General features: G+C 37.9%; 1 protein-coding gene across 2 annotated transcripts in view; it reads right to left on the reverse strand.

The window, feature by feature from the left end:
- The window catches only part of LOC124547635 (organic cation transporter protein-like), a 155,398-nt gene that overhangs the window by 43,441 nt on the left and 85,082 nt on the right, over positions 1-26,875 (reverse strand). For both annotated transcript variants that reach the window (XM_047125228.1, XM_047125158.1), the window contains 2 exons: positions 25,955-26,058; positions 8,041-8,195 (listed from right to left, as the gene is read on the reverse strand). In XM_047125228.1, the coding sequence (XP_046981184.1) occupies positions 8,041-8,195; positions 25,955-26,058 (259 nt within the window). The remainder of the gene's footprint in view (positions 1-8,040; positions 8,196-25,954; positions 26,059-26,875) is intronic.

Genomic DNA, 26,875 nt, shown 5'->3' on the forward strand with positions numbered 1-26,875 from the left:
AATTGTGTGATCTGATGAAAATATGATCTGGTTAAAAGTCCCTTGTGTTAATCCACAACACAATAAATCTCAGAGTGATATTTTGAGCCAATTCTGAACATCATATCAAGAAAATGAAAGTACTGTATCTTGAGAACTGCCAATTAAAGCAGACAAATCTAATGTGAATATTTTCAAACAACAAAATTCTAGTAGTAGTAGAAATAGTAGTAGCTTTGTTCATCTGTTTTATCTAAGTAATCCTTCAATGTATAAAATGTATTGCATAACAGGTACTTTTTAGCTGCCTTTTTAAATAAGTGTATTTTTGCAATTTCTTTAAGCTCTTTTGGTAATTTATTGTAAGTTCCATTCTTTTGTAGAAAATGCTGTTATGAGTTTTATACTTATTTTTTCTTGGTAAATGTAAGTTGAATAGCATGTAACTAAAAGACACTGCATGTTACACACTGATGATAGGATTCTAAGGGTATAACATGCTGATGACATTCTGTTTGCAAGTACCTTTGTGTGTTCACTTCAACTGAGAATCAATATTCGTTCCTAGAAATTTTGCATTTGTTACAGTCTATAGAGGAGCCATCTACATTTAATGTAACATTGTCATTTTTCCTCATCAAACTGAAATTCATGACATTAGTTTTCTTTATGTTCAGTGTTACATTATTGCTTATTGACCAATCATAAACTTCCTTGAGAGTTTCATTTGCTTTCTCAGCAAGGAGTTCTCTTGTTTTCTCAGTGACTAATATTGCTGTCATCAGCGAATAGAAGTTTTTCGTCATTAGTAACAGATTGATGTTTATCAGGAACAGTATTGGTCCTAATTTTGTAATTTAATTATTGTATCTCTCTTCTGTTGATATTTCTCTTTGCAAGTGGTTGTTTTCCTTTATCAGTACTTGGCTGCACTGGGATTGTGCTTTGCAGTATTTTCTATCTTTACTAGCTGTACTCAACACCTCATTATAGTGAATTTTGGTACTTTTTTTGTTGGAACATTATATTACACATTTTCAAAGTGCAACACATGTGCCCAGGTTTGGTAAATGTTACAGATTCCACTCATTGTAGTGGCTTAATTGTGAATGATCCACCTTCATCTGAGTAGCAGGACCTCTAGTATAATATTCCTTTTTTATTTTCTATCAGAAATTCTGTGCTTTCTCTGCATCTTGCTTTCTCCTACCGATATTTCTGTTTCCTACATATTTTGTAAGGTATTCTCTCACCTTCATAGCACTCTGTCATTGGGTATTAGTAGTCTTTTGCCCATAATCAATGCATAGGATTAGTTTGTCTAGGAACATTTGATGTGGTGGGCAGTCATCTTTATTTGCATTACATGACTTTCCTCTTTTTGAACACAGTATACATGTTAGACTCTGTTAATTCTGCCCTGGTGCAGTTCATTACCCCATGATTGTAATCCTGATATGTATTGCAGTGGGTTACTACTAGGCAGTTCTTCACAGCTATAACTTGGAAGACAACATATCACTTCTGGTTGTTGAAAAAGGATTTCCTCATGTTAGCTTCTACCTCCACTATGTGGTAAACTACTTCCCTTCCGTTTGGTCCAGTCTTAAATTTCGGAATAAACTATGGGTGTAAATGATCATGTACCCCTTCAAATTTTTACTCATACATGATCTCCTTTAGATACTGCACCTCCAAATCAGCAGGGACGTTTTACATTATAACAAGAAGTTTCCTCTTTCATGGTAGTTTGGGGTGCTGATTCCGCAGCTGTATGTTCAAATAATAGAAGGCCACTCCAGTTACTGACAAGCCTATGACTGGTTTTAACCTTTACATCAGGCCATTTTCAAGTGGATCTGAAAATTGTGCTGTAGAGAAGCAATGTCAAAGGCAACTAATTTCTGTTGTATCAGATTTCCATCCCCAGTTGTGTGAAACTTTACAAAATTTTATTTCTCTGTTTCTTTATTACTTTGTTAATTTTTTTGGTTGCATTTTCTCATTTGTTTGCAGCACAAGCCTATCTAGCAGTTATACAGGCATAATGTGTGCTTGTTTTCTTCACTTCAGCTTTCAGGCTTTCATTTTTCTCTTCAAGTTGCTGCAATCTCACAAGGTGACTTTTTGTTCATTAACTTTGTCTTGGCTGTCTTCTTAGGTACAGAAAGCTCTTTGTTGATAAACTTAATTTCCTCAAATATTTCGCCTGTGATGGCCATGTTTGTTGGACCTTCCTCCCCCTCCATGTTGTCTGCCATGAGAAAGTTCACAATACTGGCTATGCAATGTCATTCACCTTTGTCATGATTTTGGGAGTAAATCGCTATTCACCTGAAAACAAAATATAATTCCAGGAGGCTAAAGGCTAATTCAAACAGAGAACTAGCTGCCCAAATGGGCAGAATGTACTGTTGCCCACTATAGCTGGTCATGACCAGACAGAGTGCAGGAAACAGAGATCTAGTCATCTTGTTGAATGGCACTGATTGTGAGTGTCAGCTACTGTGCAGAAAATATGAGTAGAGCTTCTGATGACAACCAGTTGTTGCTTTTATTTGCACTTTGTTTGAGGAAGTGAAGAAACTGGTTACATGATATTTACAGTAAATGAAGAGACTATGATAAATTTCACTGCCTTTGGTAGAATTACAATCTTCTGAACACCATTTCTTAATGGAACAATTTGAAATGTTACACTGAATCAAAAATCTCTAGTTCTGCATTGTGAATTGTCTACTCAGCAAATAGAAAGGAAAAATAATCAGACATTTGAGAATTTTATTAACTGATTCTCTGCAAAAATATTGTAATAGTAGTATTTATATGCCTAGTCTCTACATAGGAAAAATTATGATATAGAATTTGTGGCTTGAAGTTCAAGCTAGTGTTTGATTGTATCAATTGTGTTATGTATTATATATCAGTATTCATGAGGTAGTAAACATTATACAACTATGCATTTATTTACAAATATGTAGGCAGAATTAATACCAATTTAATTCAGATGTGCACCTATTTCTTTCCATGTCGATGGCATTTTTGAAACAGTTTTGTAACTGGTATGGCATGTATTTTGCAAACATACCTTTGCACACACTGATTAATTAATTTTTCATCTTCTTTCATCATTTCTCACACTTGTCCATAAGTGCCCATGAAGCTCTTTGTAAGGAATCACAATCTTTCGCCATGGGAAAGAGCAGTTTAGTGTGATTGTCCATGCCATGTTTTTTTAGGAAGTCATGGCATGGAAGGAAAAAAATTTGCACAATCTAAGTATGAAAATACATATGAGCAGTACATTTTTTTACCCAGTCCACACAAAAAAAAATTTACCTTCATAATATTTACAGACTCATTTGCATATTATGATGTAACTTGTACTGCTGTAATATGATTTGTGTAATGCATTATCTCAGCTGAGGAAACCATGTGCTAGTTATGAGCAAACTGAGGCACTGGGTCCATCAAGAGCAGAAATATGTAAACAGTAAGTAATTTTCACCAAATACAGGTAACAATAATAGCATGCTTGCTATGCCAACCCACCATCACTGTGTCTGTCATCCAAGCCTGAATAATTACATGAGAAACAGCAGTGTGAATTGAGAGAGATTGACACTTTGCTCAATCTTTGGCTGGTTAAATAGCTTTCACACTGACAGTTTTCTACATGCAAGAAGCTAGCAACCCAGTTGGTCAGGGTTTCCAAGATGATCCAGCTACACGAGATGCTGCATATTTCGTTAGCCCTTAAATTTCCAATGGTTTTGGGAGTAAATCACTAGTCACATGAGGGATAAGGAAACTTATTGTTCAAAACACTGCAAGCAGCTACAAAAATGTGTACCATTGTGCTGCACAAAATCATAACTTAAAAGTATCTGTCACGTTGTTCAAACTTGTTTACTGTGACAGGTATAGTAGTTCATTAGTTTCTTTTAAACAATCATCCTACTGCATGGTCATTCATAATTTAGGAACATAAATTTTCCTGTAAGTAATGGTTTATATTCAATGTCTCATTGCCACAATACAATTACATACATAAATAATCACCCCATGAATAACTGACTCAGCTGTGTTGGAGTAGTTTGCATGCCTCAACTATACAGCTAGCCTCTTGGATGAAATATACCAGAGGTGAAATAGTTTCCATTCAGATTTCCAGTTGGGAACTACCCATGTGGATGTTTTCACAAGGAAAATATAAATCTGACGTTCTGTGGGTCAGAGCATGGAATGTTAGGCTCCTAAATTGCCTAGCTAGGTTAGAAAATTTAATACAAGAAATGGTTAAGTTGAAGTTAGATATTGTGGCATATTGTGGAGTGTGGTGGCATGAATAGTTAGTCTGGTTAGGGGAGAACAGTGTTACCAACAAAAAATCATACAGAGGTAATGCAGAAGTAAGTCTAATTATAACAAGAAAATTGAAATGCAGGTGAACTAGTGTGACCAGCATAATGAACACACTATTGTACCCATGGTAGATAACCCATGCATACTAAAGTAGTCCAAGTTCATGCACCTACTAGCGTGCAGATGAAGAGATTGAAACAATGTATAATTGGATAAAAAAATTATTCAGAAAGCTTCAGGAGATGAAAATTTAACTGTAATGCAGATATGGAATTTGACAACAGGAAAAGGAGCAAAATTAGTAGAACATGAACTGCAGGAAATGAATGAAATGGGAGCCACCTTGAAGAATTTTGCATAGAGGATCCTCCACCGTCATCTTTTCTGAGCTGCCTCAACCTACGGTAACATACTGTCCCCACACCATCCACCCAACAGTTTTCACCCCCTATGTCCTATCATCTCCTCACAATTCTTGTCTCCCACTCTGTTTATTTGCAGCCCTCTGCAATGCATCCACCCATCTTTCCCCGCTCCTCTCATTTTTTATTCCTTTTTACCCCACCTCCCTGCCTCACAACATGTTGACACTGTGCCTGTTGGAGTTTAGTCCCTGCACACTCCACCAGACAGCGCTCATCTCTCTTACCACCAATACACTGCTATCCCTTCCCCTTCCCCATCCCCTTCCCCTTCCACAGCCCCTCCAGATTGCTTCCTGCATCCCATGTGATGTTGCATTCTGGCCTGAGATGCTGGAGTTGGCGGTTGTGTGCACATGAAGTATGCTTGCTTGTGTGTGTGTTTGTGTGTGTGTGTGTGGGGGGGGGGGGGGGGTGTCTTTATGTCTTTACTGACGAAGACTGGGGCTGAAACCTGCATGTGAATGTCTTTTAATCATGCCTGTTTGCAACTTGATGGGTCTTCTTTATGATAAGTAGCAATCTCTCTTTTCCTACATTCTTATTGTTGTGGGTTGGCAGGAGAGCCAACACCGGGTTACTAGAGGAAGCCGAAAGGTACGTGTTTTAGCTCACGCAGGCTGGCGTGAGGTCTGGAACAGGACAAGGAAATTAGAATTTAGAAAAAAACGGACGTAGCTGGTGGAATACTTAACTTTAATCCATAAATGGTGAACGTCGCTCTTGACTTTACATTATTCACAATATCAATAGTAACCGGTAATGGCGCCTTGCTAGGTCGTAGCAAATGACGTAGCTGAAGGCTATGCTAACTATCGTCTCAGCAAATGAGAGCTTATTTTGTCAGTGAACCATCGCTAGCAAAGTCGGTTGTACAACTGGGGCGAGTGCTAGGAAGTCTCTCTAGACCTGCCGTGTGGCGGCGCTCGGTCTGGAATCGCTGATAGTGGCGACACGTGTGTCCGACGTATACTAACGGACCGCGGCCGATATAAAGGCTACCACCTAGCAAGTGTGGGGTCTGGCGGTGACACCACACTTATTATTATGTTATCATATATTTATTATTCTTTTTATTTCTTTTGCATTTACTGTTCATTACCTAACAACATTTGGAATAACTGAATGTCCTGTAAATACTGAAGTTGGTTCTATTATTTCATTTGCAAGATTGTAATAATCTGAAATTTCATGTATAACATACACGATAATGATGAAAACTGAAGAATTAAAATTTGTGCTATGCCAGCATGTGAACCCAGTTCTCTTTCCTTACTAGGCAGGTATGCTAGGCATTACGCTACCGCAGCATTATAGCATTCCTCCCTATTAATCAAGGAGACCCAGGTTCAAGTCATAGCCATGGCACAAATTTTAATTCATTTCTTCAGCTTCCATCATTATTGTAGATAAAGATGGGACTCAAATATCTGAAGGAAGATTTAATTACATCAGATATTTTTCATGCATACACATTTCCATTCTGTTAAAACAATAATTTTTAATCCAGGAAGATAATAATTCAGTGAAATAATAATTTTTGTATCAGATATGCAAAATTGGAGAAAAGAGAACCACTTGTATGAATATCAAGAGCTCAGATGGAAACCCAGTTCTAAGCAAAGAAGGGAAAGCAGAAAGTTGGAAGGAGTATATAGAAGTTCTATACAAGGGCGATCTACTTGAGGACAATATTATGGAAATGGAAGAGGATGTAGATGAAGATGAAATGGGAGTATGATACTGTGTGAAGAGTTTGACACAGCACTGAAAGACCTGAGTTGAAACAAGGCCCCGGGAGTAGACAACATTCCATTAGAATTGCTGACAGCCTTGGGAGAGCCAGTCCTGACAAAACTCTACCATCTGGTGAGCAAGATGTATGAGACAGGCGAAATACCCTCAGACTTCAAGAAGAATATAATAATTCCAATCCCAAAGAAAGCAGGTGTTAACAAATGTGAAAATTACCGAACTATCAGTTTAATAAGTCATGGCTGCAAAATACTAACGCAAATTCTTTACAGATGAATGGAAAAACTAGTAGAAGCTGACCTCGGGGAAGATCAGTTTGGATTCCGTAGAAATACTGGAACACGTGAGGCAATACTGACCCTACAACTTATCTTAAAAGCTAGATTAAGGAAAGGCAAACCTACGTTTCTAGCATTTGTAGACTTAGAGAAAGCTTTTGACAATGTTGACTGGAATACTCTCTTTCAAATTCTGAAGGTGGCAATGGTAAAATATAGGGAGCAAACGGCTATTTAAAATTTGTACAGAAACCAGATGGCAGTTATAAGAGTTGAGGGACATGAAAGGAAAGCAGTGGCTGGGAAGGGAGTGAGACAGGATTGTAGCCTCTCCCCGATGTTATTCAATCTGTATATTGAGCAAGCAGTAAAGGAAACAAAAGAAAAATTCGGAGTAGGTATTAAAATCCATGGAGAAGAAATAAAAACTTTGAGGTTCACCGATGACATTGTGATTCTGTCAGAGACAGCAAACGACTTGGAAGAGCAGTTGAACAGAATGGATAGTGTCTTGAACGGAGGATATAAGATGAACATCAACAAGCTACTTCTTTGCATTGTCTCAAAAAATAATTACTGTGAGCCAGTTATGAACTTGTTTGGCTGTTGCATTGAGTTCAAGCTATTCATTGGTGTGGGTGTGTCACTGGTCAAAATTAGTTTTCAAACAGCTTTTGAAAGGCTATTTTCATCTGACTACAACCATGGTTGTGGGAAACCAATATATCCACAGCTAGAAGGGTTGACGGTGATGCTCCACTGACTTGTGCCAGGGTTTGTGGATTGTGTGTATGAAAGCACAAGTTGCAGATACGTCTGGTGCAATGAACAGCAGGGTCATCAAGTGGAGTACCCTCCTGTAGTGATCACAGGTCAGAGCTCATTGTCTCTTCTGCATGTGTACTGTGAAGTAGGATATTCGAGAATGATCCAGTCTTCAAACTTAGTTTACATCCAAATGATACATTTCTTAACTTATGTTATATACTAAGTCCCCTCTACAACTTATAGAAGCCTATAAAAGAAATTACAAAACATTCCATATACACAAATGTTTTGGGAAGGCCATGGGAAATGCAAATCATGTTCCTAAGGAGACCTCTAGTTATGTCATTAAATAGACCAGCATATCAAATTATGAGTTACACAAAGGATACAATCAAGTTACATACTTTAAACTAATAGAAATCGAGTCCTCAGAATTATGTAATTATCAGAATGCATATAAAGTGTGCACATACCAATTACGTATCCTACAAGAAATAGCCCTGAGACGGTGCTTCCAACAAACAGTCTGAATATAATAAACCATACATACTGTGGTGAAAATGAAACCAGTAACCCTGCAATTACTTGCATCACAACAGCTACCATGAAGATTGGCTTTCTTCCATACCTGTAAAAATTCACATAGTTTCCTCTTATATGCACGTATATCAAATATATATTTGAAAAACTGGAAAATGTTAAGTTGAATCATCATTTGTGATTATTTTTTAAATTAAAACAGATCTAATTTATAAAAAGAACTGTGGCAGTAGAACAGACAGAAACAGAAAATGGTTCTGAAATTTTTAGTTTTGAGAAGCAGACCTTCTATAAAGTGTGACCCAGAGCCAGCACACAGCTAGATGAATGTGGGAAATCTACCAAAGCCACTCTCAAATTGGCCAGCAATATCACCTTTTAACAGCCTAGACTGAACCAAGGCAGTCCCTGTCTCTTGTTTATCACGTTATTATGAAGCCATGCCAGCGAGACTGCAGAGTTTTAACCCTATGATTGCATGTGGCACTGTGTTACATCCCATTGAGTTTAAGAAGGTCCCAATTCTGCCATGTAAAACTATGCAGCAGGGGGAAGGGGTGTACATAGGTGAAGTGACATAAATGACAGCAATATCACCTTTTAACAGCCTAGACTGAACCAAGGCAGTCCCTGTCTCTTGTTTATCACGTTATTATGAAGCCATGCCAGCGAGACTGCAGAGTTTTAACCCTATGATTGCATGTGGCACTGTGTTACATCCCATTGAGTTTAAGAAGGTCCCAATTCTGCCATGTAAAACTATGCAGCAGGGGGAAGGGGTGTACATAGGTGAAGTGACATAAATGACAGGCATGCTGTGAAGTTTATGTTGAGCTGGGAACTGGCATTGTTAAGACTTGGATGAGGAAGTACAGAGAAAACTTGAGGACACTACGTTGGCATGGTTCTGTAAAGATTTGCACCAATCATGATTACAGGGTAGCACCAAAAGCAATATCAGGCACAGCCCTATATGCCCAACCGCGGCGGCACTGCACATGCAGCTCACAGATACTGGTTGTTGGCAACCTTGCAATTTCTGTGACCCGCATGCGCAGCACCGCCACGGTGGAGCATACAAGGCCGTACTTGATATTGCACACAACCTTCGTAAACTACAATTATGACCTGAATAAGCTAAAAGATTCTGTGGGCAATACACTTGCCCAAGTAAAATATTGGTTTAAGTCAAGTGGTTTTCTCCTGAATGAGAACAAGACACAAAAAATGTTATTTAGCCTAAGGGACAAAAGCCCTGTAAATGATCCCAGGTATGTAAAGTTCTTGGGGATATACTTAGACAGTAAATTGTCCTGGGAACAACACATAAAATATATTAGTATCAAACTGTCTAGAGTAATTTATTTATTAAGATGTCTTATAAAATATGTACCAGCAGCCTATGTTAAGACTTCGTATTTTGCATTCTTCCAAAGTATTGTGTCATATGGACATATTCTCTGGGGAAACTCAAGCCATGTTCAAAATATATTACTTCTACAGACGAAAGCAATCAGAGTCATTACATGTTCCCAGCATAAAGCACATTGTAAGCACTTGTTCGCCGAACACAAAATGATGACTGTTATAAATCTGTACATACGAGGGCAATCCACAAAGTACATTACGTTTTCGTTTGTGTCCGTTAGGGGCGGGGCTAGCGCGGCCATCTTAGTGTCATGGCATTCCGCCACTCAGTTGGCATCCTGCCGTGCTAGTGAGAGGTTTGTGCTGTACTCCGTTGAGTTACTGTGAGAGTTTGAAATGTCAGTGTTAATTGAAAATGCCGCGAAGTGTGAAGTGCGTGCTGTAATAAGGTTTCTGACTGCAAAAAACTGTACACTGATAGAAATCTATCGGCAGCTTTGTGAAGTGTATGGGGACAACATAATCACTGAAGGTGGAGTGCGTCAATGGGTCATAAAATTTAAAAATGGCCAAACTAACGTTCACGACGAAGAGCGAAGTGGAAGACCCAGCATAGTGACTGCCGAACTTGTTGAAAAAGTCGATGCCGCGGTCCGTGAAAACTGTAATTTCACAATAACGGAACTCTCTATGAGCTTTCCACAAATTTCACAAAGTTTGTTGCAAGAAATCATTACCGAAAAGCTTGGTTACCACAAGTTTTGTGCAAGATGGATACCAAAAATCTTGACAGAGATTCACAAAAATCAGTGAATGGCTGTAGCATTAACGTTTTTGGATGCTTACGAGAAAGATGGTGACTCATTACTCGATTGCATCGTTACTGGTGACAAAACATGGGTTAAGCATGTGAACTGCAAGACAAAATTGCAGTCAATGCAGTGGGGGCACACAAATATCCCCCCCAAAAACCCAAGAAATGCATGCAGACAATGTCGGCAAGGAAGGTGATGGCGACTGTCTTTTGGGGGCAGAAAAGGTGTGATTTTTGTGGATTTCCTGGCAAGAGGCACAACAATAAACTCTCAAAGGTATTGCCAAATTCTGCACAACCTCAGAAGAGCAATACAAAACAAGCACAGGGGAAAGTTGGGCTCAAAGATCTTGCTGATTCATGACAATGCCCGGGCCCACACGGCAAATGCCACTCGTGAAGTTCTCGAATCTTTTAAGTGGGAGTTGTTTCCTCATCCGCCGTACAGTCCCGACCTGGCACCGAGCGTCTTCCACTTATTCCCAGCAATGAAGAAGTGGTTGGCTATGCAGCGTTTTGATGACGATGCACAGCTTCAAGAAGAGGTAACCACGTGGTTGAAGGCGCAGGTGGCCGAATTTTACGATGAAGGAATTTCCAAGCTCATCCATCGCTACGATAAGTGCCTTAATATAAATGGCAACTATGTAGTATTTAAGTGTGGCTTTCATCTGTATATAATTTTAAAAAATTCCAATACTTTATTTATTTTTAATTTCAAAACGTAATGTACTTTGTGGATAGCCCTCATATACCAAGTGTTAATCTATACAAAAAATAACCTACATGTAGAAATAATATCCATGGTCACAACACAAGGAAAAACAAGTCCATATATACATCATACTGTAGACTAGCAAAGACAGTCAATAGCTATGAGCAAGTGGGCCATAAACTATTTAATAAGCTTCTGCAGACAGTACAAGATCTTCCAGAGTGTGAATTTAGGAAAACATTAAATAAGTGGCTTGTTGCCAACCCCTTTTATGAATTAAAAGAATTCTTTGAATTGGACATTGTGGATAGCCCTCATATACCAAGTGTTAATCTATACAAAAAATAACCTACATGTAGAAATAATATCCATGGTCACAACACAAGGAAAAACAAGTCCATATATACATCATACTGTAGACTAGCAAAGACAGTCAATAGCTATGAGCAAGTGGGCCATAAACTATTTAATAAGCTTCTTATTCTGTTTATTAATGTAACGATTGTGCTGTACAAAAATTTGTCTATTGTGCAAAAATTTGTCTATTGCTGTTATGGCCTAATGACAATAAAATTATCTTTATCTTTATTCAGTACTATGGAATAGAGAGTAATGTAAATCAACAGTTTGCTAATGTAGCAGAGTGACAAGCAGTCTTAAATGGATCACTGATGGCATAAAAATTCTTAACACTAGGAATAGTCAACTACACAAGGTTCTGAAAGTAGGAAAACCAATGACAAATAACAGATTAATTATAAAGTATGAATTTAAAAAAAGTGTATTCTGTTGTTAACTCAGAGTTGACTGTTAATAGTCTGGAGCTATGATATCTTAGATATTAAGTTTGAATGTAACATTATTGTTCACTCAGCTCATATATCAGAGTGTTTTAATAAATACTTCATACATGCAATAGAGGAAGATGACAGCATTTATTAGAGCAAAATAAATTGCTTTGAATTTACCCCAGAACCTACCTGCAGAAGAGAAGAAATAATAAAAAAAGACAAATGAGCTTTAATTATTGATACTGGAATTCTATATTATCACATAAACAAAAATTCTGCATGGCAGGATGGCACACTCACTAAAGCAATTATAGGAATATGTAGCATAGCAGCAACACAACTAGCCTTAACATTGGTTTATTTTGAATTATGCTGCCTTCCTGTTGAGATGAAGCATGCAAAAAGAGAAACATCTGATCAACAAACATTGATGGAAGCCATGGGGATTTATTGCCCAATTTCAATTCTTAAAGTCTGACCAAAGATAGAGAACATAAATACAATCAAGATACAAAAATTTATTACAAAGTATGATATTATTCTAAGTAACCAAATGGATTTTAACAAGGAGAATGTGCTGCAGATACAGTCAACTATTTTGTGGAAAATGTGCACTGGGTATTAGTTTAGAGGAATTGGTAGAGCAAAACAACTCAGTGGAATATATTTCTGTGGTCAAATTAACTGGATTCAATTAGGAGTAAAAATTAAGTTAGAAAGCACATGTTGCATTTACAATTGATATATTATCCAATGCTGTTGACACTACACAAAAACAGCATAGATAATTATGGAAACAGTTATATGCTCAGACTTCATGGTAAATGGGAATGAAAATTGACAATAAATTAAGATGCAAAACATATTCAGTATGCTGTAAAGTTTGCTAAAAAGGAGAGTACAGGAAATTTTACTGGAAAAATGCTACTATTCTGTGGAAGAATTCATGCAAGATGTATTGATGATTTGAGAAGTTTGAAATTTTGTGTGAGGTTTATTCAATAGCTGTTTCATCATTACAGGATGGTACCAACATTAAGTTACTGTTGGCATTATAATATTGATGAAGTTTTATCAGATATTTTTGATGTGTCTTCCATGTAATAATCAAATTACTCAGAAATTGACATTATTAAACTAAAATTCATAATCCACAATATGCAATACTAAGTATACATTGCAACAAAGTCAACACACTGGAGTGCCACAACAATATGAATTTCACTGAGAGCTCAGAAGTGAGATGGTGTTCTGATGACTATGTTGATGTATGAGGCATAAAGAACATTACTGCTACTGACTAATTTTGGTAAATTTTGTCCATTTGAATGATAAAAATAAAACTGCAGCCTTCTGTTCAGTCATATAATATCATATAAAGAAGAATGAGACTCACTTCATTGTAAAAAGAAAGAAAAAAGAAAGAAGTCACCATACATGTGAAAGTACCAGTAAAAGTTAAATAAAACCTGAGCTATAAACGCTTTACTCACATACAGGAAATACAACATATGTATTGTCGACCTCAGCCATGTCTTTATATGCTGCAATGTTGAAAAACTTCTTTCTGCTGTAAAAATAGATGCGGGTAGACAAGCAAATATTTTGTACAGCAAGTGCAAAGTAAGACAGGCAGAACTAGGACGAACAGACAACACTTGCATAACAGAATCGTGATCATTATGGGCATTTATGCTCGTTTGCATGTATTGAAGAATCTCTCCCATTAGTCTCTTTTTAATCACAAATAGTGATTCTTCTTCAAAGAATGGTAGTTCAGTTAAGCACAGATTCAGTTTATGTGCCAGATCATTACTGTCATGTTTCAGTAGTTGTGAGGGCAAAAGTATGTTGAATTTTAAATGATAAATATTTTCTTAAGCAAAATGTTCTCTCATGTCAGTCATAACATGGTCCAGTGTTGGAATAAAAATAGTTCTTTTCCAATATGTCATAGCATCTTCGTTATGATAGTAGTTTTCCCTGTGTCTTTGTCTGCCTGTTAGACGAGGAACACTCATCTCCATGTCTAAATCTTTCATAACTGACTTCACCTTTTCAACAAAATGAGCAAAGTGGCTACCAACATTAGCTCTAATGCCATTGTGCACCTTGAGAGTCGAATCTAATATTGCTTTTGCCATTGTAAAATCCAAGCTACAATCTTGTAAGGTTTTGCTGACTGGATATGTTATGCTCATAATGTCACTCAGTGTAAACAGAGTGATAATAAACTTGCAATTAGAGAGAACTCGAAAGAGAATATTGGCTTTGGCAGCCATTGTTCCATCCCTCCACCACTGTATTTCTTTAAGAATTTTGCAAACTGTTCCGAGATCACCCACGAATTGAATAACAGCATCATGTTGCTCAACCCATTTCATTTGACAATGTGACTGCAGTGGGTGTTTTAGGTGACTCTTCAATGTGCTAGACAACTGTAAAGAACGCTATAACTTCTTCAATAGTACCAAGTGAGTTTCTTATACATGTAACTTTGCAACTGCAAGAGACAGGAAGGTTGAGCTGATGATTTCGACATGGTGCTCCTTGCACAGTGATTGTTGTTGTTGCGGTCTTCAGTCCTGAGACTGGTTTGATGCAGCTCTCCATGCTACTCTATCCCGTGTGAGCTTCTTCATCTCCCAGTATCTACTGCAACCTACATCCTTCTGAATCTGCTGAGTGTATTCATCTCCTGGTCTCCCTCTATGATTTTTACCCTCCACGCTGCCCTCCAATGCTAAATTGGTGATCCCTTGATGCCTCAGAACATGTACTACCAACTGATCCCTTCGTCTAGTCAAGTTGTGCCATAAACTCCTCTTCTCTCCAATCCTATTCAATACCTTGATGCCTCAGAACATGTACTACCAACTGATCCCTTCGTCTAGTCAAGTTGTGCCATAAACTCCTCTTCTCTCCAATCCTATTCAATACCTCCTCATTAGTTATGTGATCTACCCATATAATCTTCAGCATTCTTCTGTAGCACCACATTTCGAAAGCTTCTATTCTCTTCTTGTCTAAACTATTTATCGTCCACATTTCACTTCCATACATGGCTACACTCCATACAAATACTTTCAGAAACAACTTCTTGACACTTAAATCTATACTCAATGTTACTTCACAAACGCTTTCCTTGCTATTGCCAGCGTACATTTTATATCCTCTCTACTTCGACCATCATCAGTTAATTTGCTCCCCAAATAGCGAAACTTCTTTACTACTTTAAGTGCCTCATTTCCTAATCTAATTCCCTCAGCATTGCCCGAGTTAACTCGACTACATTCCATTATCCTCGTTTTGCTTTTGTTGATGTTCATCTTATATCCTCCTTTCAAGACACTGTCCATTCCATTCAACTGCTCTTCCAAGTCCTCTGCTGTCTCTGACAGAATTACCATGTCATCGGCACAGCACAAAGTTTTTATTTCTTCTCCATGGATTTTAATACCTACTCTGAATTTTTCTTTCGTTTCCTTTACTGCTTGCTCAATATACAGATTGAATAACATCGGGGAGAGGCTACAATCCTGTCTCACTCTCTTCCCAACCACTGCTTCCCTTTCATGTCCCTCGACTCTTATAACTGCCATCTGGTTTCTGTACAAATTGTAAATAGCCTTTTGCTCCCTATATTTTACCCCTGCCACCTTCAGAATTTGAAAGGTCTACAAATGCTAGAAATGTAGGTTTGCCTTTCCTTAATCTTTCTTCTAAGATAAGTCGTAGGCTCAGTATTGCCTCACATGTTCCAATATTTCAACGGAATCCAAACTGATCTTCCCCGAGGTCGACTTCTATCAGTTTTTCCATTCGTCTGTAAAGAATTCGCATTAGTATTTTGCAGCCATGACTTATTAAACTGATAGTTCGGTAATTTTCACATTTGTTAACACCTGCTTTCTTTGGGATTGGAATTATTATATTCTTCTTGAAGTCTGAGGGTATTTCGCCTGTCTCATACATCTTGCTCACCAGATGGTAGAGTTTTGTCAGGACTGGCTTTCCCAAGGCTGTCAGTAGTTCTAGTGGAATGTTGTCTACTCCTGGGGCCTTGTTTCAACTCAGGTCTTTCAGTGCTCTGTTAAACTCTTTACGCAGTATCATATCTCCCACTTCATCTTCATCTACATCTTCCATTTCCATAATATTGTCCCCAAGTACATCGTCCTTGCTTAGACCCTCTATATACTCCTTCCACCTTTCTGCTTTCCCTTCTTTGCTTAGAACTGTGTTTACATCTGCACTCTTGATATTCATACAAGTGGTTCTCTTTTTTCCAAATGTCTCTTTAATTTTCCTGTAGGCAGTATCTATCTTACCCCTAGGGAGATAACCATGTACATACTTACATTTTTTCTCCAGCCATCCCTGCTTAGCCATTCTGCACCTCCTGTTGATCTCATTTTTGAGATGTTTGTATTCCTTTTTGCCTACTTCATTTACTGCATTTTTATATTTTCTCCTTTCATCAGTTAAATTCAATATTTCTTCTGTTACCCAAGGATTTCTACTAGCCCTCGTCTTTTTACCTACTTGATTCTCTGCTGCTTTCACTACTTTATCCCTCAAAGCTACCTATTCTTCTTCTACTGTATTTCTTTCCCCCATTCCCGCCATTGTTCCCTTACGCTGTCCCTGAAACTTTGTACAACCTCTGGTTTAGTCGGTTTATCCAGGACCCATCTCCTTAAATTCCCACCTTTTTGCAGTTTTTTCAGTTTTAACCTATAGTTCATAACCAATAGATTGTGGTCGGAGTCCACATCTGCCCCTGGAAATGTCTTACAATTTAAAACCTGGTTCCTAAACCTCTGTCTTACCATTATATAATCGATCTGATACCTTCTAGTATCTCCAGGGTTCTTCCGTGTATACAACCTTCTTTCATGATTCTTGAACCGAGTGTTAGCTATGATTAAGTTATGCTCTGTGCAAAATTCTACCAGGCGACTTCCTCTTTCATTTCTTACTCCCAATCCATATTCACCTACTGCATTTCCTTCTCTCCCTTTTCCTACTATCGAATTTCAGTCAACCATGACTATCAAATTTTCGTCTCCCGTCACTATCTGAATAATTTCTTTTATCTCACCATACATTTCATCAATTTCTTCATCATCTGCAGAGCTAGTTGGCATATAAACTTGTACTACTCTAGTAGGCATGGGCTTCGCGTCTATCTTGGCCACAATAATGCGTTCACTATGCTGTTTATAGTAGCTTACCTGCACTTCTATTTTTTTTATTCATTATTAAACCTACTCCTGCATTACCCCTATTTGATTTTGTATTTATAACCCTGTATTCACCTGATCAAAAGTCTTGTTCCTCCTGACACCGAACTTCACTAATTCCCACTATATCTAACTTTAACCTATCCATTTCCCTTTTTAAATTTTCTAACCTACCTGCCCGATTAAGGGATCTGACATTCCACGCTCTGATCCGTAGAATGCCAGTTTTCTTTCTCCTGATAACGAAGTCCTCTTGAATAGTCCCTGCCTGGAGATATGAATGGGGGACTATTTTACCTCTGGAATATTTTACCCAAGAGGACCCCATCATCATTTAACCATACAATAAAGCTGCATGCCCTCAGGAAAAATTACAGCTGTAGTTTTCCCTTGCTTTCAGCCGTTATCAGTACCAGCACAGCAAGGCCATTTTGGTTAGTGTTACAAGGCCAGATCAGTCAATCATCCAGACTGTTGCCCCTGCAACTACTGAAAAGGCTGCTGCCCCTCTTCAGGAACCACATGTTTGTCTGGCCTCTCAACAGATACCCGTCCATTGTGGTTGCACCTACGGTACGGCTATCTGTATCGCTGAGGCACGCAAGCCTCCCCACCAACCTCAAGGTCCGTGGTTCATAGGGGGGTGCACATTGATAGCTTTCTTTTTTATTGTAGCCACAGCTCAATTTTGACATATTAACTGAGCATCCACCACAGCCTATACCCAAACAGTTCTCCAGTGACAAAGAAAGGGTTTCCATTCTCCTTAGAATTGTAGTACCTAATACTTCACCAGTATCGCTAGGCTCTTCCTCTTGATTCTCTTGGGGTTCATAGTCAATTTTTCTACCACAATCATTGTCTTTGTGGATGCCAACCGAACCCAAGAATCTTTCATGTAATTTGCTGTCACCATCAACATATCTTGCAGCTAAACTCAGTTGGGTGATGTGCGCTATGTCTGTAGTCTCATCGAAGATTATGCTGTAGTAAAAACAATCTTTGATTTCCTCCAGTTTTCTTGATAACACCACTGTTTCACAGCATGAAATACGTTCATTACATGTTGTTTTATTTATGTAAGTGGTGTTTATTTCAGTGATCATCAAAGTGATGTTTTAGTTGCAAGTCTCCAGTGTCAATTCTAAACCTTAGAAGAGCTCTACAGTTTCCCTCATTACTCAGTACACTTTAACAATAATTTTTCTAATAGACTCCCTTCATCTCTATGCCCCCGCAGAGGAATATTTTTTTTTGCATGAAATATGATTGTTTTTATTATAGGTACGATACAGTCTCGGTTGTTTTCCATAATTATTTCCATACACTTTCTTGACATTTGATTGATGACCTCAAGTTTGCAGTTGTCTCATGTCGCCAAAAATAATTTAGCATCTGTTGACGCTTCAACATGGTACTTGAGCAGAGAGTGGGTCTCAAGGTCACCATCTTTACCCGTAAGTTTGGCAAACTTTGTTAGTGGTTCAGTCACAAGTTTCTTGGCAATAATGGATTACTTTCCTCCAACCATTTTATTATTCACAAAAATTGAACAGTTAATTCAAAGAAGTCCTTTTTTAACTTGTGAGAACACCAGCCACTTGGAAGTAGGGAAGATATAACCTTTTTCAGGTTTCCTTGGAGCTGTGAGAAGCTTTTATTTTATGTCATCACTAATATTTCCTGACACTAATATATCCAAATAATTGTGAATATCCATGGGATTAAAGGAATCAGTTGTGGAAGTTTCGACGGAGCACTAGTCTCCACCTGCGCATCTGGTGGTGTTCTTGCAGCTGAAAGATGAACAGAATCTTCAGATGTGTCTAATTTTCTTTTTCTTATTATATAATGGTCCATTTTATTATATTGTTGCAGCATAGGTAAATTAGATGCCAATTATTCTCAAATAAACACTTTGTTCGCACTGAAAAATGCAACACTAAAGTGCTCGTCATTTATGTTGGCGGCCGAGTTTAGGTTCGTTCTGCACATCTGATGTCACAAAACACAGTCAGCCAATGAACAGAGAATGACGTTGCCAGATCTCGACTGCAGTGCAGAGCATGGACGAGTGTCTTCAGTTTTAGAAACGTTCAGTCATAAATAAAGCAATAGAACAAAAGCAATGTCTTGATAGCAGACTTATAGAAAGTTTGGAAAAAGCATTCTTTATACCAATTGCTTCATATTCTATTAATTAATTAAACCAAACAAGCAATAAGACTCCTAATTCAGGCGATAGCAAGGAAAGGTGTTTGTATCAATCTCACGAACCACTTTTTCGCAATAAAGAACAGCGGTAGTTGCTTATTTCCTATTGTACTGCGACGAAGCATGAATATTCATAGTCATAGCAACAGTGTTTATCAGTCTTTTGCGTGACACGTTATAGTTCTTAGGAGTTATGTAGACAGACAAGATGCGTTTGCGTAACGGTGAAGGTGTTGGGCTTCTGTGAGAAAGGTTATGAGTTCAATCATTATGCAGTGCTTAATATTTTCTTTATTTAAAAACAATATTGAAGTGCCATACTTCACGAATTTTATACGTTTGAATGCAATTTTTTTGAAATTTCTAGTGCTTTGTCTCTTCATTAACCCTTTCGCTGCTACAAAGACGTGCTCCCTGCATTCCACGCTGTGCGCGATTTTGTCACTGCACTGCTCGCCTGTGCAGACACATGGTGTTCCGACTGCTTTGACATTTATCATTCGATTCCACAAAAACTATTTGGCTCAAAAATTAGATTTTTACACATCTTCTTGACTGATAGCTTCCCCCCATAACTGACTTAATTTTGTTTCGATGTTCAACGCAGTTATTATGCAGCATTAAATATAGTAAACCATTGCAAGAAATTTTGAAGAGTTTGCAGAGGTAAAAGTCCATAGAGTATACTTTCCGTAGGGTCGATTTTAGTTGCCACAATGTTGAGAATGAAATGTGGACAAGATACCTAAATTTCATATAAAATTTACTGTATAACAATATCTCATTTAAGTACCACATAGGTGTCGTATGTAATATTGAGAAATATTCCATCTTTCGCGACTGTAACAAAAGTTTTATTTACACTGGGCACGTTTGGCTTTATTTTAAAGAAGACGTGTAAAAATCAAATTTTTGGGCCAAATAGTTTTTGTGAAATCGAATGATAAGTGTGTCAAAGCAGTGGGAACACCATGTGTCTGCACAGGTGAGCAGTGCAGTGATGATAAAATCGCGCACAGCGCGGAATGTGGGGAGCACGTGTCTGCAGTGCAGCCGTGGTGGCTTTACTTCATGTACTGCGCGCTCCCCCCTAAACATAAGCTTGCGAACTATGCTATACTATGGCGCTGCTTCTCTAGCGCGTGCGTCGTGTGCAACTGGCAACGCAGCAATCTCCCGCGTTTGGGCGGGCATGCGCGAGCCGCCAAGATAAAAGAATTGAACTATAGTACACTTAACACTAAAACACACACGGTTACACTCCATGCATTTCTAATATCACTAAGCACAACACTGACTGAAGTCTGCAGTAATAGCCAATAATTGCAGTTGTTCACTTTTTATCACTTCTGAGTTATCACGACAATTGTAGCTTTCAAACTGACTACCTGGTAGCGCGTCTGCTTCCCTTATATATGTGGCTCAGTTGTTTCGAGAACATTCACTGCCAGAATGTTCACTTCCAAAACTTTTATGGAGTGTGAACAAATAACTACTGTGAAAGCGACAAGCCAATATGTACCTTGTGACTTATAATATAAGGGCAAGTTTTCAATGAATCATACAGCAGTCTATGTGTGTGGAACTTTTATTGATGATTCCGTTCCTTTCTAGTGCATTTGATAGAGGACCTATACAGTAACAATGTGTTTTTATGAATCTTCTTAAAAGTCACTATTACCGGAGGTACATGCAGCATTAGTTTCCCATATTGAACTCGTATTACATGTTAGGTTTGGGAAACTATTGTTACATTATTAGTAAAAATATTGTTGTGGGTCTCATAAAAATATTTTTACTGAGAAATTACTATGAATTACTATTATTAATACTTCACAACCAACAGATCACTCTCACTCTTGATTAATCTTCACGCTTGCACTTGCTACAACTAGGACTTTTTACTTATTCATTCTTTAGTCTTAATATTTCTGCTTCTGAATGTAAACTACCTTGCTATTCAACAAATAGTCCGTATTTATAATGTTATGTATCAAAGGTTCTCTGTACAAGAAAACAGTAGAATATTCACGACTTTTCTCGAACAAATGCCAACAGAATAATGTATTGAGATTGCTAGAATGGCTGCAACTTTTCTCTTAGGTATGTGGTTCAAATGGTTCAAATGGCTCTGAGCACTATGGGACTTAACATCTATGGTCATCAGTCCCCTAGAACTTAGAACTACTTAAACCTAACTAACCTAAGGACAGCACACAACACCCAGTCATCACGAGGCAGAGAAAATCCGTGACCCCGCCGGGTTAGGTAAGTGTTAGCTATCTATGTGCCAGACAGAAACATATAAAATATGATGACATAGGAAAGTACAACTACTTGATAACTCGATTCAGTCGAGTTAACTGACGAAAGAAATGAACGAATAGTATGCAAGCTGACTGGCGGGGTGGCACATGTAGCAATGCAAGTGCGCCCTCCCATACGTATCTGCCACTGACCGACAGGGCATACATGCCCTTGTTTTGTGCTGGAGGAAGGCCATAAAATGGAATGGAGATTATGTGGAGAAATAGGGTATGTAGCTGAAACACCATTCTTTCTTGTGTGTAATTCTTATAATGTTCAATAAAGAATTGTTGAAGGAAAAAAATGCGGTGCATTACTTTCTGGGCAACCCTCATATATATTTCTATATGATCTGAGCATTTCTTTCTCTCTCTTTCAAGTTGATATTGGATTATGTAAGCTAATCTCATTTTGTGCACAGTACTACTTTGCAATTTGTGTTACAATGTAGCAGACATAAATCATTTACAAGAGCCTGCTAAAAAATAGTGCCTCCAAATTTTTCTGTGTAAAAACTCTTAAGACTTTTTAAATAAAACATTTGTTACCAGCATTCTTCATGTCTTGATATTTATATCTCAACGTAGTCGTCCTGGTGACAAATATATTTCTCCCAGTAAAAGACCGGTCTGTTGATATCAGTGCTGTAGAATATTTGACTTTGTTGATGGAGTCACAATCTCACCTCTGCTTGCACCACTTTATCACTATCAAAGTGAAGTCCTCAGAGGTGTTCAGTAAGTTTTGCGAACAGATGAAAATTGGATGGAGTCAAGTCAGGATAGTATGGAGGATGATCGATGACAATAAATCCAACATGTCAAACTGTTGCTGATGTCACAGCACTTATGTGTGGTCTGTCATCGGCATGCTGAATGCCAGGGTGCTCCATGTGCGGATAAACTCTTTAAATTTGATATTTGATTACAGCATAGTGTTTCTCACACACCTAAACAGTTGTTACACCTTGCTATGTTACAGTGGTATATGGCTGCCAATATGTTGAATTGAAGAATAAAGATGTAGAATGTTAATAATGTTTATTGTGGCGTCACCGCCAGACACCACACTTGCTAGGTGGTAGCTTTAAATCGGCCGCGGTCCATTAGTACATGTGGGACCCGCGTGTCGCCACTGTCAGTGGTCGCAGACACGGCAGGTCTCGAGAGACTTACTAGCACTCGCCCCAGTTGTACGGACGACTTGCTAGCGACTACACTGACGAAGCCTTTCTCATTTGCAGAGAATATAGTTAGAATAGCCTTCAGCTAAGTCAATGGCTAAGACCTAGCCAGGCGCCATTAACAGTTTATAGTCTTGAACGTACAGTCCAGAACGATGTATTCAAATGATGGATTAAAGTTAAGTATTCCAGCAGCTACGTACTTTTCTTTATAGCATTCATTACGTATCCTGTTTCAGACCTCACGCCAGCCTGCGTGAGTTTAAGCGCGTGCCTTTCGGTTACCCGTCACTGTGGACTGGCTGTCTTGTCAGTCCACAACATTTATTTTTATTAAAAAATCTATGGGAGTTTTCACATAAAACATTCACAAGCATTACTTGTCAGCACATTCTCATAAGTTACAGAAAAAGTTTTGTTTCAAAAATGTTTTGAGAGATTTTTTGGCAAGAAATTTTGTTTCTTATCTCTGACAAATTTGAAGAGAATTTTTCTAAGTCCTATAGTTCTGCACAGGATGGCTTTGAGTTGAATTTCATGGTCTTGTATCTGGGCTCATGGAGGAAGTTCCATTTTCTTGTATTGTCTCTTGATATTTTGAGTATCAGGAACATATATGCATTTTGTGCAGCATAGGAGTTCACATAGGTATGTGCTTCATAGTGTTAGTATCTACTTGCTTGAAATACTTTCATTCTTATCACTCTTTTCTGCACTCTGTTTCCAGTAGTACTTCAATAACAGAAAATGACAAGGTTTAGTCAGTTTATCTGGACACCATGGAAGAAAACTGTAGAGCCTATTTAAATTTTTAATTTGTAGCTAGGCAATTGTGTTAAAACATTAGGTGGCAAATCATGTTTCTCAGATACGGCAAAAACATTCAAGCGCAATGTTACATCATTGGCCCTAAAGAGAAAAATGGGTGTAAAGAAAGTGAAAAAGAAATAAAGTAATAGACATTCTTGCTTCGGATCACAATGTGTTGTGAATGTCAGAAATAAAATATCCAAGAAATAGAATAATGATGTGTGTTTTGACATTTTCTACTGTTAGTTTCTGAGGAGGCTCTATGAATGGCAAGGACCTAAAAATGAAGAAATGTTTTTGACTGTCTCACTGGCCTTATTAAATAAAACAGATTTCCACAGTTTTATTTGATTTGAGTTTGTAGTCTTATTGAAATTTCTGAACAATATTTTTCCCATTGGTTGCATATGTTCATTGCAGTTTCCGCAATTGCAACTTTGGCTTTAGGACATTAACAAGCATTTCAGATGCTGAAACACAGTAAATGTCAACATGAGTAAGGGAAATAAAATGGATTTGATCCTTTATGGCTCTTGTCAGCTTTCATTACACTCACCACCACTACATAAGAGGTGCAAATGAGTCTCAAGAAACAGGCTTTGTACTGTCTAAACAGGTGAATATTGTACATTAGTAGATAGTGTACGAGGGTGGTTTGAAAAGTTTTCGGAATGGAATAGAAGAAAAGTAATTACATCACTGAAACTTTTTTTATTTTTCAATGTAGTCTCCTTGTAGATTAATGCACTTGGTCCAACGATGCTCCAGTGCCTTGACCCCATCTCGAAAATGAGTTTCTTTCAGGCCTGCAAAATAGTTGTCAACTCCAGCGATCAGTTCTTTGTTTGAAGTGAATCTTCGTCCACCAAAAAAAGTTTTCAACTCTGGGAAGAGATGGAAATCTGATGGAGCCATATCAGGTAAATAAGGGAGGTGTGGCAACAGTTCTTACCTTAGTTTGTGTAATTTTGCCATGGTGATGGCATATGCGTGCAGGCGCGCATTGTCTAGATGGAAGATGGCTTTCTTTCTTGCTAAACCTGGCCTTTTTTTGTGTATCTTTTGCTGCAATTTGTCCAGCAGGTTAGCATAGTATTCTCCAGTAACTGTTAGCCGGAGATAATCTACAAACAGAATCCCTTTCGCATCCCAGAACACTGATGCCATGACCTTCGCACTGAAGGAATTGTCTTTTCTTTCTTTGGTGGTGGAGAATCAGCATGTTTCCACTGCTTTGACTCTGGGGTATAGCAGTGCACCCAAGTTTCATCTGTGGTCACAAACTGGTGCAAAAAATCTTGTTTGTTTTTCTAAAAATGGACCAAACATTGTTCCAATATGTCCATTATCATGCATTTTTGATCCAGCGTCAAGTCGCAGCACCCATCTTGCAGATAATTTTTTCATTTCTAATTCTTCAGTCAAAATGTAATATACCCTTTCAGATGACTTCTGGCAAGCATGAGCAATTTCACACACTTTCAATTGGTGAGTCTCCATGACCATTTTGTGCAGTTTTGCAGTGTTTTCTGGAGTAGTGACACATCTTGGCCGACCACTGCACAGATCATCATTTAAGCTTTCCTGACCAAATTTAAATTCGTTTGTCCACTTGGAAACAGTTGAATATGAAGGAGCAGAGACCCCCAGTGTATTCTGGAAATAGGCATGAATGTCCATTGCTTCCATACCTTTCTTTACGAAGTACTTAACCACTGCTCAAATCTTGATGTTTTCCATCTTCACAGTATGCAGGAACAACAACAGAGCCACATCACTGCCGCAGCTCTCTTCCAAGAGTGCTGATGTGGCACGTGTTTACAGGCAACAGTCCAATGATTCAGGTAGCACTGCTCCCTCGTGGTGATTCCGAGAACTTTTCAAACCACCCTTGTATGATACAGACATTTTTACACAACATGATGCCAGTTTCTCAAGAATCATTTCCATATGTTATATGCCAATAGCCCTATAAAGAATGCTGACAACAGTTTTACCAGTTCACATTGAGTTTATTTCTCTTATGCGATTTGACAGTTGTGGTGTGATTTAATGGTTGAAAGCCAAAATTGAAATCGTGGGGTATAGTAAATACAAGTTGTCAATATCAAAAATGTTGTTGTCAGAAAAAGATAGATCTCCTTTAGAACTCAACAGAGTATTGACTTGTAAAATCGGAAAATTGAAATGTGGCAATCTAAGATAGGAAAGAAACGCTCAGTATGAAAGAATTTATCACATTTGCTCAGCTGCTTCTACAACATTTACTAATTAGTATTGTACTATTGTATCACGCTAACACTGAATATTATAACAGAGGCAGCACATTAATTTATAAGTCAAACTATTCATTAATGACTGTCATGACTTTGTTCAATATATTTCATTTAGTTTCTTACCTGTCAGAAAGCAGACCAAAAGTAAAGGATCCAATAACATCACCAAGCATAAACATGGAATCAGACATGGCTGGTAACCATCCATATGTACACACTAAGTCAAACTGTAAAAAATAATATAGTTTTATAGCAAATCTTTCTCACTTTTATTTAATGAAGAGTTTATTTATTTGCACTGATAATTTCTTGGTAGAGTTATAAATATTTACAATTTTCAGTGCCACCAAATAGTATCAATGACAGGAAACTCACTGAAAAGAGAAGCCAGTTATCAGCAGACTAGCACATAGAAAATGAAAGTTGCTATATACAGGCAATATCATTCCCAACTAAGCCACAGACTTATTTTCTGTACAATTTCTTCCTATAATGCAAACAAACCTGCCACCACAGCATACCAGCCAGCGATTTATTACCAAATACAAATACGCAATGAAAATGTTCTTTACCAGGGATATGATTTTTTTATGGCTCACCATGCTTTGATATGGTGATTATCCCATGAAAAATGACACCATCATCTTTCAAAGTGGTAATTCATCATCCACTCAATCTACGCAATTTTGTAGTACCTCTTTATCCTACTCCTACTCTCAGTCCTACACCTCTCAAATCATTACACTGTGGGTGTCCTAGATGCATACTTGTCCCATATGCCTAATAATTATCTTCTATAACAGTCAGTTCATAGGCATTTTCTATCCAATTAAATGTAGGGCCACATCATTGACCACCCATACTGGAACTATTTTGAAGTGCTGTATATGGATATCACAACTAATCATTCATCTACATGCAGAAATAGTCACTACCAAACTTTGGTTAAGTGCAAACTCAACTACTTGGCTATGGAACAAATTGTGCTTGTGTACATCACAAAATTCAATTAAGGAAACTAAAATGGTGTGGCATTAAAGACAT

The sequence above is a fragment of the Schistocerca americana genome, chromosome 1, assembly GCF_021461395.2.
Source record: "Schistocerca americana isolate TAMUIC-IGC-003095 chromosome 1, iqSchAmer2.1, whole genome shotgun sequence".
Lineage (NCBI taxonomy): Eukaryota > Metazoa > Arthropoda > Insecta > Orthoptera > Acrididae > Schistocerca > Schistocerca americana.